Genomic DNA, 16,046 nt, shown 5'->3' on the forward strand with positions numbered 1-16,046 from the left:
TTGCTTTACACAAAGCAAAAATTCTAACGAATGAGTAAAACGATTTTTGAGAGTAATTTTACCCAAAGAACAAACTAAAGAAATTTAACAGTCTATAAATCTCTAAATTAATGTATAAAACTCACTCTCTTGTTGTCAAGTCAAAACAAATTATAGATTTTATTCATAGTCAGATTATAAAGAATTTTAATCATCACAAGTGTAAACTGACCAATTAGCCAATTATATACTCAAGTTTGCCACCTCTGCAAAGAAGCACAGGGGATGTTCCATCTATGTTAACACCTAATTACCACAACCACACTATCCTCCAGCAATCAATAAAAGCCAGGTAAGGTATTACACACTTGGGTAACGGTGGGTATAAGATACCACCACTTCGAGAGATCGAGAGTGAAAAACAATGAAATGTGTTTTACAGGACCCAACTTCACTTCGAGAGATCGAATGTTCAAGATCGATATTAAATATGCTTTGTTATATAGAGAGAAAAATCGAGATCATGATTTCACTTTGAGAGACTGAGAACTTCGAGAGATCAAAGTTTGAGCCATTGAGAGTCACCTGTATTAACTACAATTGAGAAAACAAATTTGAATGTTCCAATGTTTCTACTGCAGGTGTCCTAGAGTAACAGTGTGACTCCAGACAGAATGGCACCTTCAAAATGATTTCTATATGTCTGCCATATTCAGGAGATTTTAAAGAAATGAAACTTAAAATTCTTTTCTTGATGCAGGTATCATAGGAAAAATTGGACGGAAAATTTCATCAAGGTGCGTAGCACTTTGATGAAAAGGAATACATATGCATGACAAAAAAACCCAATAAAAATGGCTGTGTGTTCAGGTCAGACAGAGTTACCAGAATTAAATGGATTAGATGCCAAATTAAAGATGCAATGGTTAAAAGCTGAATGAGAAATAAAGGAAGAGAACAAGTGGTGACTGGATGTATGCTATGTTGTGTTAGAGGAGACGTTGAAAACTGGTTGTGTCTTGGGAACATGCTCCACTTCAGTATCAAGTAAAAAGCATCTCGTTGTGCTCCATATCACGCAGTTCAATTTCATTAATAGCTCCAAGATCAAAAGTCACCACTTGCTCCATCATGTTATTGAACTTGTAAAGCAGACGATACATACCGGGAATTGTGTATATTTGTGTCATCACAATGTGTTTTGTTTCTTTAAATCAGTTTTGTAATTTATTCATATGTTTGGTTGTGTTTATTTTTGGAAGCAATGGGGAAAAAATCAAACCAATACATTTCGTTTACAATGATTTTGTGGAAATTCTCATTTGATAAATACCACTAAAATTAGAACGGGGAAGATGCATTCCAGAGAAAAGTAGTCTCACGTGCTTAGTGCAGATGAACTCCTGGATGAAATCTTTTTAAATTAAAAAATCAAACGAATTTTCATCCAATCAGCATCGTTGTTAAGTCATCACTGTAAGAGTTATTAAATGATATAAAATACAGTACATGTTTTCATTATATTGAGAATGTTGTCTTACTGTTAATTTTGCCACACTCTTTCAGCTCATTCAGACAGTATCTTAGTTTCTTCATGCCTGCTTTAGCCTTTACTCCACTCCATGGATTTGGGACATCGCTTTTAACAGAGGATGTGACCATCTGTGAATGGTTCTCTGCAAAAAATTGAAATGCTTTATATATATGATATGGTGAAAAGAGTTACATTACAAATGCTGAATAGTTTTGATGTCACTACATTATAAATTTAATGGCCTTAATAAGAATAAAAGGGTTTCAATTACACATTTTCCCAAGTATTCAAGGTCTAAAGTCTAATCATGCATACATATAGGATCTCCCATGGTTTGTGGTTCAATATGATTTATATTCAATGAAACCTTGGTGAGGGGATAGAAAACACACAATAAGTTGGATATAAATCGTATCAAACCACAAACCATGGCAGATTATTTTTATCACATGTTACTCACCCCCCCCCCCCCCCCTCCCAACCCCCGCTTAATCCCCACCAGTTTGTTATTAATCTACATCAAATCACCATTCGACCTTCAGCGTCATGTAACATTCTGTCCACTCATCACTATTACGTATAAAGAAAAAGTGCCTATTACAATACACACACAAATCATGTTTGAGAAGATTTTTTTTTATTGTTGAATGAAGTTAAACGAATTAGAGTAATTCTTTTTACAATATCAACATTTTACTCTTTAATTGTACTATTTTGTACCAAGTCAGTCATCTGAGTCAAAGTCGTGGATCACATGCTGAATTTTTTGGATAACGAATTTGAATCGTTTGGGATTGTTTACAATTATTTTCCCATCCAAAATATTACCATTCGCAAAGTTTTGGACTTTACCTGTCACCTTTATTGTTATGTTTGTGGCTCCACTGTTATTCAGTGTGTTTTGAAAGGCAACACTGAGTGCATTACAAGAGGCCACATCGCTCACCTGAGTCACCTTCACCCATATTTAGAGATTTCCCCTATATATTTGAATATAAAACTTTGATTCCCTATTGTGGCCCCATCCTACCCCTGGGGTCACGATTTTAACAAACTTTGATCTGCACTATGTCAGGAAGCTTTCAGGTATTGTAAATTTTAGTTACTCTGGTCCAGAGGTTCTTGAGAAAAAGATTTTTAAATGAACCCAACCTATTTTTGCATTTTTGTGATTATCTCTCCTTTGAAGGAGGCATGGCCCTTCATTTGAACAAACTTGAAAGCCCTTCACCCTAAGATGTATTTTTGCCAAGTTTGGTTGAAATTGACCCAGTAATTTGGTTGGCAGGTATGTTATTTTCACTTAAATTTTCAAATAAATCATTTGAGAGCACTGTGATTTGTTAACCAATGATGTCCCCAAGAATAGTCCCGCTGCAGCTGTCATTCTTTTCAAGATATACTTTAGTTGATCATTACAACAGTATTGTTGGGAATTTCACCCTCTGTTATGATTGTAAACAAAATTTACAGACATTTGTGACGTCACGTGAGACGTATGAAAACATAGTGTAATAATTAGAATTTATGTAATGGGTGATAGCTACTGGATAAAGGAGTAAACATGTGATAAATACATGTATATATGTTTCAAAATATTACGATATATAAATAAATACTTACCATGTTCTGATCCTGACTTTCCAGTATTTTGGTCTGTTTGCACAGAAGAATTAGGAGATGAATGAGTAGCAGCTGGTACCTCTACAGAGATAAACTGGTGGTCTGTACCTATCTGTTGAGATAGACAGCCACTGTCTGTCTGAGTTTGATGGCTTGTTTTACTGATTTCAGATAAATCTTTAACCAGATCATCTTTAATTTGAAAATGAACACTCTTTGAACTGGATGAGCCAGATGAATTTTTGGGTGTAACTTGTTGGTTACTCCGTGGTGAACCAGAACTGGTTAACGTCCTTGCTGTATCTGGTGATTGATTACCAGGACCAGTGATGGTAGATAAAGTGTCCTGGAGATTTGTTTCAATCTGTCCTCCAGACAAATGTAGACTTGGAACAGTGAATGGAACTGTATCTCTTTCTGGTATAACTTCTTGTGTGAGCAAATAACTCCCTTCAAGCTGGTGCAGTTTTAGATTATCTGGCACAGGAGAAGGGTAAGATAATTCCCCACATGCAAATTGTTCAAATAACCTTCCTCCATGCGGTAAATCTGGGATATCACATGACTGAAATGTCTGGTCTTTTAAGAATTGAGGTCTTACTTGTGGTTGTGAAAGGGCCTGAGACCTAACTTGTGGTTGTGAAGATGATTGAGGCCTAAGTTGGTACAACCCATTTTGTTGTGTGTAAAGTGGAATAACAGATTGTTGAGAGGAAATCGCAGTGCCTAATGCTGGCTTTGGCAAGTTGACATAACCTGATCGACTCGTATCAGGGGTGGTGTGGTTGTCTGAATGAATTCCAGCATTGAATGTCAGACCACTTGGTACAATTTCTGGAAATTGCTGCAGACTATCCTGGTCACTGTCATTTCCTACACCAATTGGTACAAATCCCTGACTGAAAGTTTGTGTCACTGCTACACTCTGGTTATGTGGGGTAATAGGTGTTTGTTGTTGGTCACTGCCTGTATATGCTGGAGCCTCACGAGGAACAGAGAGAGCAGTCGGGACTCTCACGAGATGGTTAGTGCCCTCTGTACTCCACTGGTTAGAAAACTGTCCTTGATTTAATATGGGATATGACTCTGAAATTGCAATGAACTTACTTTTGTAGAAACACATTTGATTTTACTGTAATTCATTAAAATTCTATAAAATATCTTTGTCATGTTTATGTTACGGCAACAATTTTCCTTAACTTCCTATTGGACAATACCATCTTCTCTCCACATTTATCACATTCTGATAATCTTTATCATAAAACTTTAAGAAAAGAAAATAATTATTTTGGCAAACCATATTCTTCTTTTACAGTTCCAACGGAAAATCATTGACAGCTGTGAACAGTTTCTATGTTGTGGTTTTCACAATATCTGGATCCGTCACATTAAAACTCAAACTTACCCTTTTTAGCTGCCACATGTTTAGCTGTCAGAATGGTCTTCCACAATGGGGAGGAAGTGTCCCTCTCTGGAATGAGCTGCTGGTCAAACTCAACAAGTAATCTGTCAGGGTCAGGTGTAGAGGATGACAAACGAGTATTAAACTGTGTATGGTGGCACATATCTTCTGTAGAAAGAGATAGAAGACAAATGGATGTTAAAATGTGCAAGGAGGAAGGGGGTCCTCTATGTAAAGGGACAGAAGACAACCAGGTGTTAAACTGTATAGGGGGCACATTTTCTATCCGGATTGGAAATTACCACTCGAACACCTAAGACAGCTAGTCTATTTAGTAAATCCATTTGTGTAAAATAATTAACATCTCATAACTAGAAATCAGGACCGGCAGATTTTAAACAAGGTAGGCAACTCTTGAGTATAACCAGCGCTGTGACTGGTTCATAATTTCAATCCTTGTTTATTTAGAAACAGACAAACGGGTGTTAAATTATGTAAGGGGCCCACGTCCTCTACTATAGAAAGAGACATGACAAACAGGTACTAAACTTTGTAAAGGGGGGGGGGGGTTTACATCTTAAGACAGAACAAAGACAGGCATTAACCTGGGGGGGGGGGGGGGGGGGGGGGGTCTTCTAAAAAGAGACAGTAGACGAATGGGTGTAAAACTGTATATGGAGCTTATTTATTATAGAATTATACAATATTAAATGGTTGTTAAATTGTGTATTGGGCCCACATGTTAAACTACATAGAACTTTTATAGAAATACACAGAAAAAAAAATGAGTGTTCCTTTATTTTGTGGTGGTGGTAGTGTGTGTGTGGGTGGCCTGGGGCACATTCTCAGAAGAGAAATGGGTCACCGTGTTATAGTGTATACTGTGCATGAGCATGGTTTTTCATGTATACATGTATTCCCTGAAACATTCTACTTTATCATTTTTCCATTCGCTCACAGTGCATTCACTGTTCACTCTCCATGCAGTTTTGTGTTCACCAACTGCTCACATTCACTATTCACAAAGCGTTCCCTGTGTGCTCACCATGCATTCATCATTTGTTCAGAGTTCAGTCTTATGACTGCATTACAAAATGTCATTCAGAACTCCAAAAAGAAAAGATTGATCTTTATAAGGAGGGCAAAATGAAAAGGAACGTGTATTCAAGAGTGGAAGGAAACTTTCATATTACATACAATTCATCAGAGATATGATTTTGAACTACAAAGTATCTGGATGATCAGCTGTGAAAATTCAAAGAAAACTTGAGTGCATTTAGCATCGATATCAGAAGATGTCTTCTGTGGTTGATCAGATAGTAGTTGGTTTTTTTTCAAATTTGGAAATATTTTTTCTATTTAACTGATCTTTAATAATGATTTGTATTCCTCTCAGTGAAATAGCTTTACAAAATAGATATATTAATGTATGAGCTCAATCAGTGGTTTTTGTACACTTTATGTCAAGTTTGATTGCATTTTAGGTTGTTTTTGTTCATATTCTTTTATGGGGCGCTTTTATCATCAGTGTTCAGATCTACATATTTTATATACAGGTGGATAACACTAAACAGAAATATATTTCATTGATAATTGCTGTGCATCTGCAATTTGTGACATCAATGCAAATACAGTGAAACTTCTCCAAATCGGCCCCTCAGAAAACCGGGTCCTGGCAGAAATCTTAACATTTCCTTATAAAGAAATGCTTACAAAACCGGCCACTCCTGAAAACTGGACACCAGCCACTTTTTAAAGAACATTTGTTAACAAACATGTGTAATTTACCCTATCATATTGGCCACTGGTGTGAAAATTGACTGACTAGCCAGGTGGGAAATTAAACAATCCAATGGAGGTGTGAAAAACACAAGTGGCCTCTCTAATTTCTATAATTTACCAGTGCTGTTAAGTGACACTTGGCTAATCCAAGGGACCCTTTCAAATTCTGTACAAAATGTGATAAAGAGATATGAACATGTTGAATGAATACATTATCAAACGCCATATTGTTGCACCATACTATTGTATGGATATAAGCAGTAGTTAATAATGAACAAACCCATGAATGGTAATGATAATTATCAAAAGATAAATCAATTTTTTTGGTTTCCATAGACTTAAAATTCCTAAGAAATATTAAAACTACTATTATATTTACTACTGTACTTTCCAAAAACGTCTAAACAAAATTGTTAATGACATGAGTGATGGATGTAAACAGAGTTTCTATAGGTAAGAGGAATTCCAATAATAGGTTTCTGTGTTTTCTTTAAGTATCCTGTTATAGATATTCAGCCTAAAATTAGTTAATTTCAGTGAGAATATTTCCTGTTATAATTACCTGTAGGTACAAGCAGACTAATTTGACCTCCATCGATAATTGATCATAGACCACTAATCTGAGATTCCTGACTCTTACCCCCCCCCCCCCCCCCCACCCCCCCCCACCCAGCTTTTATATTGTGACATGTGTAGGAGAGACCCCACACATGTCACAATACAAAAGCGGGGGTAAGAGTTAGAGGAATCTCGGATTAATAGACCATCAGATCAAAGTGAACATTACCTACTTTGTGAAAATTGAGATAAAATGTCTCTAAATGCTAAATTCTTGGTAAACCGGCAACCCCTCTAAACCGGCCGTTTTTTCGGTCCAAGAGCTGGTCGGTTTAGAGAAGTTTCACTGTAGTGGCATTGGGCATCTACTAGTACTTCAACTTGTACAATTCATTCTTACATCATTGTAGCAATAAGTGGGGGGGGGGGGACTTTTTAATAATCATAATTATTCTTTTATCTTCATATGCAAATTTGGTTGTGCCCCTCCCACCTTTTAATGGCAGTAGTAAATGGTAGTGGAGTAGTGATATTTCTACTGAAATAACACCCAACTCCCACTTTGAAAAGCGATGCTACAAATCTGTGCATTCGTCACCAACATTTCATTTAATACTTGTTTTGTGTAGACTGAATATAATCAGAATTGTAGAACATGTAGTTTCCAGATTGCGATTTATTCTATTATTGAGTCGATGCTACAGGTCTGTACATTCATTACCAGCATTTCAGATTTGAGAACAATACATTCAATACTAATTGTACTATGCTTTGTTTGAATTGAATATATTTAGAACTGTAGAACAGTCACACAGTTTCCTGATTCTGGTTTATTCTATCATTGATTCAACAATCAAGGAATTTTTCACAACCTTGAACCCAGAATTCAATGCGCATATTCTTGAGCAAGTCATTGAAAGAAACTTCTTTCTAAAACAATGATAGAAACAAAATGATACTCATAATTGAGCTGCATTCTTGATTAAACAAGAAGCCCATGGGCCACATCGCTCACCTGAGTCACCTTGGCCCATATCTGAAGACTTTCCATATATATTTGCATGTAAAACCTTAGTCCCTATTATGGCCCAAACTACCCTTTGCAAACTTGAATCTACACTATGTCAGAAAGCTTTCATGTAAATGTCAACTTCTTTGGCCCAATGGTTCTTGAGAAGAAAATTTTTAAAGCTTTTTCCTATATTTGTATGTAAAACTTTGACCCCCCCCCCCCCCCACTTGTGGCCCCATCCTACCCCCCGGGGGCCATGATTTGAACAAACTTGAATCTGCACTATGTCAGAAAGTTTTCATGTAAAAATCAGCTTTTCTGGCTCAATACTTCTTGAGAAGAAGATTTTTCCTATATATTTGTATGTAAAACTTTGATCCCCTATTGTGGCCCCATCCAACCCCAGGGGCCCATGATTTGAACAAACTTGAATCTGCATTATGTCAGGAAGCTTTCATGTAAATCTCAGTTTTTCTGGCTTAGTGGTTCTTGAGAAGAAGATTTTTAAAGTTTTTCCCTATATATTTGTATGTAAAACTTTGATCCCCTATTGTGGCCCCATCCAACCCCCGGGGCCCATGATTTGAAAAAACTTGAATCTGCATTATGTCAGGAAGCTTTCATGTAAATCTCAGCTTTTCTGGCTTAGTGGTTCTTGAGAAGAAGATTTTTAAAGTTTTTCCCTATATATTTGTGTGTAAAACTTTGATCCCCCCCTTGGGGCCCCATCCTATCCCTGGGGGGCCATGATTTGAACAAACTTGAATTTGCACTATGTCAGAAAGTTTTCATGTAAAAATCAGCTTTTCTGACTCAGTGGTTCTTGAGAAGAAGATTTTTAAAGATTTTTCCTATATATTTGTATGTAAAACTTTGATCCCCTATTGTGGCCCCATCCAACCCCCGGGGCCCATGATTTGAACAAACTTGAATCTGCATTATGTCAGGAAGCTTTCATGTAAATCTCAGCTTTTCTGGCTTAGTGGTTCTTGAGAAGAAGATTTTTAAAGTTTTTCCCTATATATTTGTATGTAAAACTTTGATCCCCCCTTGTGGCCCCATCCTACCACCGGGGGCCATGATTTGAACAAACTTGAATCTGCAATATGTCAGGAAGTTTTCAGGTAAATTTCAGCTCTTCTGGCCAAGTGGTTCTTGAGAAGAAGATTTTTAAATGACCCCACCCTATTTTTGCATTTTTGTGATTATCTCCCCTTTGAAAGGGAAATGGCCCTTCATTTGAACAGACTTGAAAGCCCTTCACCCAAGGATGCTTTTGGCCATGTTTGGTTGAAATTGGCCCAGTGGTTCTGGAGAAGAAGTCGAAAATGTGAAAAGTTTAACAGACAGACAGACAGACGACGGACAAAAAGCGATCAGGTGAGCTAAAAAGAAAATACATAAATGTATAAGGGTAGTTCAATTGATCAAAAATAGGCTTTGAAATAATATGACATGTATAAATGTTATAATAAGTCAACAGGAAATGGGTAGATGCCATATATCTCAACATTTGATGCAATAAATTATGAAAAATTATTGTAAGTTAAAGATGCTAAACAACTTCTTAAATTATCCATTTATTATTTTTCTTCTCATTAACTGCATGCTGTTTCATTTATTGCACTCTAACTATTTTTTGTTCTTTTCACAAAATATTCAAAGGCATTTGAATATAAATATATATATCTTGTAAGAAACATAAATACTTAATCGTGTCAGGTGTGTCATATTTCTCATGACATTGCATGCATCTTTATTCATTTACTTGTTCTGGGAAGTGTTCACAAAAAAGCTATATACAGTAGCTTTTAATGTAGTTTGGTGATGTCAGCACTACAAAATTTATTCATTGCTTAAATACAAATACCTCTTTCTTACCTAATTATGAAACAAGAAATGTTTAAGAAACATGTATGTCCATCCCCCCCTTGCCCCTGCAAAATTGAAAAGGGTTATAGACATGTATCATTTAATTGATAATACATGTAGTGCTATATACAATTCAAGATATTGAGTGGACAATATCTTCCTATGTCCAGAATGCATTGACCCCTGACCTTTGACCATGTGTCCTCAATATCAATAGGGGTCATCTACTCCTTAGGATGTACCAATAAGTTTGATGTCTGTCAAAAAAGGGGTTCTCAAGATATTGAGCGGACAATATCTTTCTATGTCAAGAGTGGATTGACCCTTGACCTTTGATCATGTAACATCAAAATCAATTCACGCTTCCACTGTCGTCAGGGGAGGTGCGGTTATCATCTCCGCACAGCCAATCAGAATCGCGGAAGAATTGTCCGCCATTACCTCCGTCAAAACTTATGATGACGGAGGTTTTGAGGTACAGATGTTTTAGCCTGATTACTTCGAGTTCTCATAAAATTGGTGGAATTGTGTGCATCGGGGAAATGCAACAGTGATTCACGTTACCCAGAAAGGATACTAGAAGTAATGTTTATCCCATTTCCAAACCCAAAATCACATAAAGATTAATGTTTACGTTGGATAAAGGCGTGCGGTTGGCCCCACAGTAAGAGCAGAATGGACCGGCACACAAAGTAAGTTAGTCTTAGCAGACAATTATGTATTAGTTAATAGTAATAGTTAAATCAGGGACTGATAATAATACATGCCCATGCCATGTGTATACATGTACTAAGAGCTACAGGTGCTTGGGTTCAGGACCCCCCCCCCCCGAATTGGCCGAATAACCTGCACGACTTGATTTAAATTATTTCTTGTTGAAAATCCTACTAATGCATGCCCCAAAATAGCTCTTTTAAAGAATTTCCCCCATTGAATATAACAATTCGTGTAGCTAGGTTATTCAAGGGAGGGGGGGGGGTCATGAACCCAAGCACCTGTGCTAAGAGCTACACAATACTTTTTTTTTTTTACTATAATATTATCTATTAAAAAGAATCCCCTATCTAAACTATTTTCATATCTAGGGTCAATTCATTTAATGTTTACACCAATATATATGCAGTTTCTGGTCTTATGTCTTAAATTTTCCCTGCTCAGCCATACATAACATAACATGACTGTAAGAGCGCCATATTCAAAGTTTTCGTTCCATGATTCCTACAATAGATCATACCAGGGGATAAAGTTCTAAAGTTTCAGTAATCAGACTAATTCCGTGGTCAAAGTTTTTAAATATCAATAGAATTTATGTCCATATATATTTTGTAATAAATGGTTTTAAATTCGAATTTAGATTTCATAATAATTCGAGCAAACTGAAATTTTATAAGTAGCTAATAAATTGTTGGGTGTAATGTATGCATAGGATCTTTCATGTAATAGGTCAGGTCACCTTTTAAAATTCCATGGCCCCTCTCAGCATCTATGTTTTACTTCCAAATGCTAAAAAAAATTGTTGTTGTTTCTTTATAGATTCATTGGATATACTTGTAACAGCAGCACAAGTCAGAGAATTTACAAGACCAGTTAACAACAGCAGAAAATGCCTTTCATCAACAGAGCATACTTAATCATCATCTGCAACTCCAGTTATCAATGGAAGCCCAAGATTAACCCCACCAACAGGCCACCCCTTTTGACATTAACAGTACTCTACAGCAAGAGAAAGAAAAAAAACAGGGTTGTTTTTATATTATATCAATTTGAGACATGCCACATTTTGTACTTTGTTAGAGTTTTTTTTATACATCTGAGCAAATTCCCCAGTGTGTAAAAAAAGGAGGGACATAACAAATATGACAAAACAATCGCAGTTGTTATTAACACTGATGAGGCTGAGACATAATTTTGAAATCAAAGACTTGGCATCAAGATTTTGTATTTCAACACAGTGTATCAGTGATATATTCTGTGCTTGAATTGACCTTATGTTGTGTTAGGTTGTGTTTCAATATAGTCCTATAGGAATGATATTAACAACATGACAACTGAATAAAAGCTCAATTCCCAACAACCATCGCTATCATTGATTGTGCAGAAAGGAAATCACAGAAACAATCTTCTTTAAAACTACAGTTACAAATTATACATTCTGACTACAAATCAGCTACAACCTAAAGGGGACTTGTGGATTGTGATCCTTTAGGGGACACAATGGAAACTAGCTGTATGCTAATTTGTGTTATCTTGGATAAATAAAGGCTATTATTATTATCATATTTGTTAGTGAATTATTTACTAGATCTATGTCAGATGTTGCTGTTACAGAGAATAGTGGATTTTACAAACTCCTTTGTTAACTGATGGTGGGTTGAATTATTCTGGAAGGGGAATTCATTATGTCAGACAATGGTTTCACGATATCCAAAGAATCAGGGGAAATATGTCTGCACCTCTGTATCTCTGTTGGTGTATTCCAACCAGTTAGTATATGTATATATATGGAGACATCAATAAAGTTGGATAGTTTGCACCCTACTAACTCCTGGGCAAAACCCAGGGTTGAAGAGAAAATTGTAGAGCATGTGAATTCATTGTGTACTACTTGTATACAATGTGAGGAATTTATTTAAAATCATAAACATTTTATAAGAGAGTAAATTTATGTCTAACTTTGGGAAAACTTACATTATGATGAATATAAACTAGTAGATTACTTAAATTTTCCTTCGAAATGTGTGAATGCTCACAACTAAGAAAATGTAAGAATTTGTGCTGATTCATTGACAATTAAAATAGACAGATATTGTAAACCATTTATTCTTAAAGAACAATGATTATTCCATAGTTTTGAATTATTTGTTGAAAATAAAAAAAACCATGTGGTACTTAATTTATTGTCTTATTTATGATAAACTACTCCTTTAACTAAGTATTATATTGTGTTGCTGATCCTATGTAATTACAATATGTACTATAGTACAAGAGGTTGGGTAACTAATTAAAACAGATGTTTTACGAACAGGAAATTGTTTTTTGGTCCGAGTCTTTATAATATTCTTGTTCCAAGTTTTCTATTGTGTGTCATTTAACATATTCTTGACTGTACTGTCAAAATGGTGATGTCTATCAAACATTGTACACATTCTTTCTGTTGATTTGCAAGTTGTTTTTTTTTAAAAATAGAAAAAGATATTTGGGTGGACGTGGAATAAAAACTTGGAATGATCTAATTAACCCATTACCATTAAAAAAATTATGCATGTAAATATCTCAATGTAGATATCTAGATCTACAATATCCATTCAAGTATAACTGAAGTTGAACATTTAATGGAGATCACAGATGGTATTTGAGCTGCAATGTAAATTCTTGATAATATTTAACTGTTTTTCATAAGTAAATCATAAATAATAGTAAAATAAAAGATGCAAAAGCAAGCAAGCAGATGAAACATTTTATTGAACCGGTCAACGCAGCATATATGATATATAGTTATTCAGTTTCAACCGAACAACAAACATCGTCAATTCCGTAACAAAACAATTATTCAAAACTCGGAAAACGTTTCGTAATTAACCCAGCTGTGCATGAACAGTAAGCATCGATGGCAGCCGAATCCTGTAATTCGATGGTTAAACGATGTAGTGTTTCTTTACTTCAAATGCAGCGAAAGCATCTAGCGCTAACAAATAAGTTGTAATTACTGTTTCTTCCGCGTTTTTACCCACTGAAATTATGTGAACATAACCTTCTCTGAAGTATGTCAAACCCTTTGACGGACTGTTCTGTGAAAATTCACGAGTAAACGAGGCGATTGAAAAGGTATCCTGTATAAGATCGAAATCGCCCGCCATGTTGTTTACATAAGTTGACGGAGTCTGAAAACATGTGACGTTCGTTGTCATCGGTGGGCGGGGCGTGGAAGAGTGAATAGGGGTCATCTACTCCTTAGGATGTACCAGTGTACCAAGTTTTATATCTGTCAATCAAGATATTGAGTGGACAGTATCTTCCTATATCTATACCTCAAAATCAATAGGGGTTATCTACTCCTTACATTGTACCAAGTTTGATGTCTATTAAGGAAAAAGGGTTCTCAAGATACTGAGTGGACAGTATCTTCCTATGTTCAGAGTGGATTGACTCTTGACCTTTGACCTCAAAATAGGGGTCCTCGTCTACTCATAACCAACCCACATATGAAATATCATTTCGATGAAGTGAATGGTTCCCAAGATATTGAGCGGACAACATGTGGTCTACTGACCAACAGGTGCAAAGCAATATGCCCCTCTTCTTTGAAAGGGGGCATAATAAGTACAATATAAGAAAAATATCTGAGATATTCCGAATAAATCTTTCATCCTGCGTTCATCGTTCACTTTGCACTTGCATTTGCGCTCCATTCCTGTTCTGCGTTCTCTCTACCCTTCACCAAGTTGCATTCAGCATTTACACACCATTTGCTCACTGTTCACTCACCATTCAAGTGGGAAAGTAGAATATTTCAGGGACTATAGCTGTAATCATACTACTCATAGTTCTCTGCATCTTGTGTGCAAACTAACTTTGGCAGAAGTTGGGGACTGTAATAATTATGGAAATAATGAAGCTACAGCTGCCGGTAGATAAGTTCTGAATGACAGCACAGATACCGGTGTTAAGGAAAGGTGTAAAACTCTTGTAACCTGTTTTCTTTTTCTCCTTCAGCTGATTGAGAAGTCTGACACAGGTCTCTTGAGTTGAGGATTCCTCCGACAAGCTGGAATACAGAGCATAGCCTGGCTCTACATGTGGGGCAGGTTTTGTCTTTTTCGGAACTCTGGTTGGTTTTCTAAATAATATATGAAATAATCAGGGATGTGACTGAATTCCTCAGAAACCAGAGGAAAACTGGTCACAGAGGGTGGAAAACACCTCACCCTACCTAGAAAGATATCATTTTCTGCCACTTAATTTAGATCAAATCCAGTGTTTAATTTTTTCGAAAATTGAGGAAATCAAGAGGATTTCCTCTGAAAAGAAGAAAAATAACACCCCTGAATAATGATTACAAAACAGACAAGAGGCCCATGGCCAACATTGCTCACCTGAGTCACCTTGGTCCATATTTAAAGATTTTCCCATACTTTGATCCCTATTGTGCCCCCAACTTACACCCAGGGGCCATGAATTTAACAAACTTGAATCTGCACATATGTCAGGAAGCTTTCATGCTTTAATGTAAACTTTTATGGCTTGGTGGTTCCTGAGAAGATTTTTAAAGATTTTCCCTATATATTTGTATGTAAAAACTACCCCCTATTGTGGCCCCATCCTACTACCGGGGGCCATGATCTGAAAAAATTTGACTCTACTTTATACCAGGAAGCTTTCAGGTAAATCTCCACTCTTAAGATCCAGTGGCTCTTGAGAAGATTGTAATGTAAACTTTTCTGGCTTGGTGGTTCTTGAGAAGATTTTTAAAGATTTTCCCTATATATTTGCATGTAAAAATTTGATTCCCTATTGTGGCCCCACCCTACCCCTGGGGGTTATGATTTTAATAAACTTCAATCTCCACTATGTCAAGAAGCTGGTTCTTGATAAGGAATTTTTTAAATGAACCCACCCTATTTTTGCATTTTTGGTGATTATCTCCCCTTTGAAAGGGGCGTGGTCCTTCATTTGAACAAACTTGAATCCCCTTCACCCAAGCATAATTTGTACAAAGTTTGGTTGAAATTGGTCCAGTGCATGGCTCTGGAGAGGAAGTCGAAAGTATGAAAAGTTTACAGACAGACGGACGGATGGACAGACGACAGACAACAGGTGATCAGAAAAGCTCACTTGAGCTTTTTTTGTATTTTTCTTTTTCAATACAGTAGTGAACCATGATCATTTTGATTAACATTGTACATGGATGCACATTTTAATATTATGGTTATCTCTGAAAACAGTATTTTACAAAATTGTAATAAAATATGAATATTCAGTTACAATAACTATGCATGGGTGTATATATTGGCCTCAGAAAAGTGTGTGTTTGCTGTAAATACACATGGGGAAAAACAAAGTAGACATGGTGTATAGCGCTACAGCTATATTTAAATGGTACAAGGGGTATAACCTTGTATCACTTTAAAAGTTTCAGTACAAAAACTGTATGAAAAGAAGAAATTTAGCTATCTGGATAACAAGTTATCATAAATTGAAATTCATAAAGAATAAAAACCTTTTCCCTGGCAACGACTTTATTTTTGACTTCATACCATTAGTTTTAGCCTTTCCAACCTAAAAAT

General features: G+C 36.1%; 1 protein-coding gene and 1 long non-coding RNA gene across 3 annotated transcripts in view; one reads left to right on the plus strand and one right to left on the minus strand.

Moving 5' to 3' along the window:
• LOC130051762 (uncharacterized) overlaps window positions 1–16,046 on the minus strand; it is a 46,575-nt gene that overhangs the window by 16,514 nt on the left and 14,015 nt on the right. Inside the window, exons 3-7 of one of the 2 annotated variants that reach the window (XM_056154359.1) lie at window positions 15,980–16,038; window positions 14,454–14,599; window positions 4,542–4,703; window positions 3,137–4,222; window positions 1,521–1,655 (exon numbers count right to left, since the gene is read on the minus strand). In XM_056154359.1, coding sequence (XP_056010334.1) covers window positions 1,521–1,655; window positions 3,137–4,222; window positions 4,542–4,703; window positions 14,454–14,599; window positions 15,980–16,038 — 1,588 coding nt within the window. Of the gene's footprint in view, window positions 1–1,520; window positions 1,656–3,136; window positions 4,223–4,541; window positions 4,707–14,453; window positions 14,600–15,979; window positions 16,039–16,046 lie in introns of both variants that reach the window. The other variant, XM_056154358.1, reaches the window with a different exon arrangement.
• On the plus strand, window positions 9,532–12,039 carry LOC125669360 (uncharacterized). Its single transcript, XR_008799998.1, has 2 exons — window positions 9,532–10,454; window positions 11,296–12,039. It is a non-coding gene; the product is annotated as an uncharacterized LOC125669360 (long non-coding RNA).

Source organism: Ostrea edulis, chromosome 2 (assembly GCF_947568905.1).
Source record: "Ostrea edulis chromosome 2, xbOstEdul1.1, whole genome shotgun sequence".
In the NCBI taxonomy this organism is placed as follows: domain Eukaryota; kingdom Metazoa; phylum Mollusca; class Bivalvia; order Ostreida; family Ostreidae; genus Ostrea; species Ostrea edulis.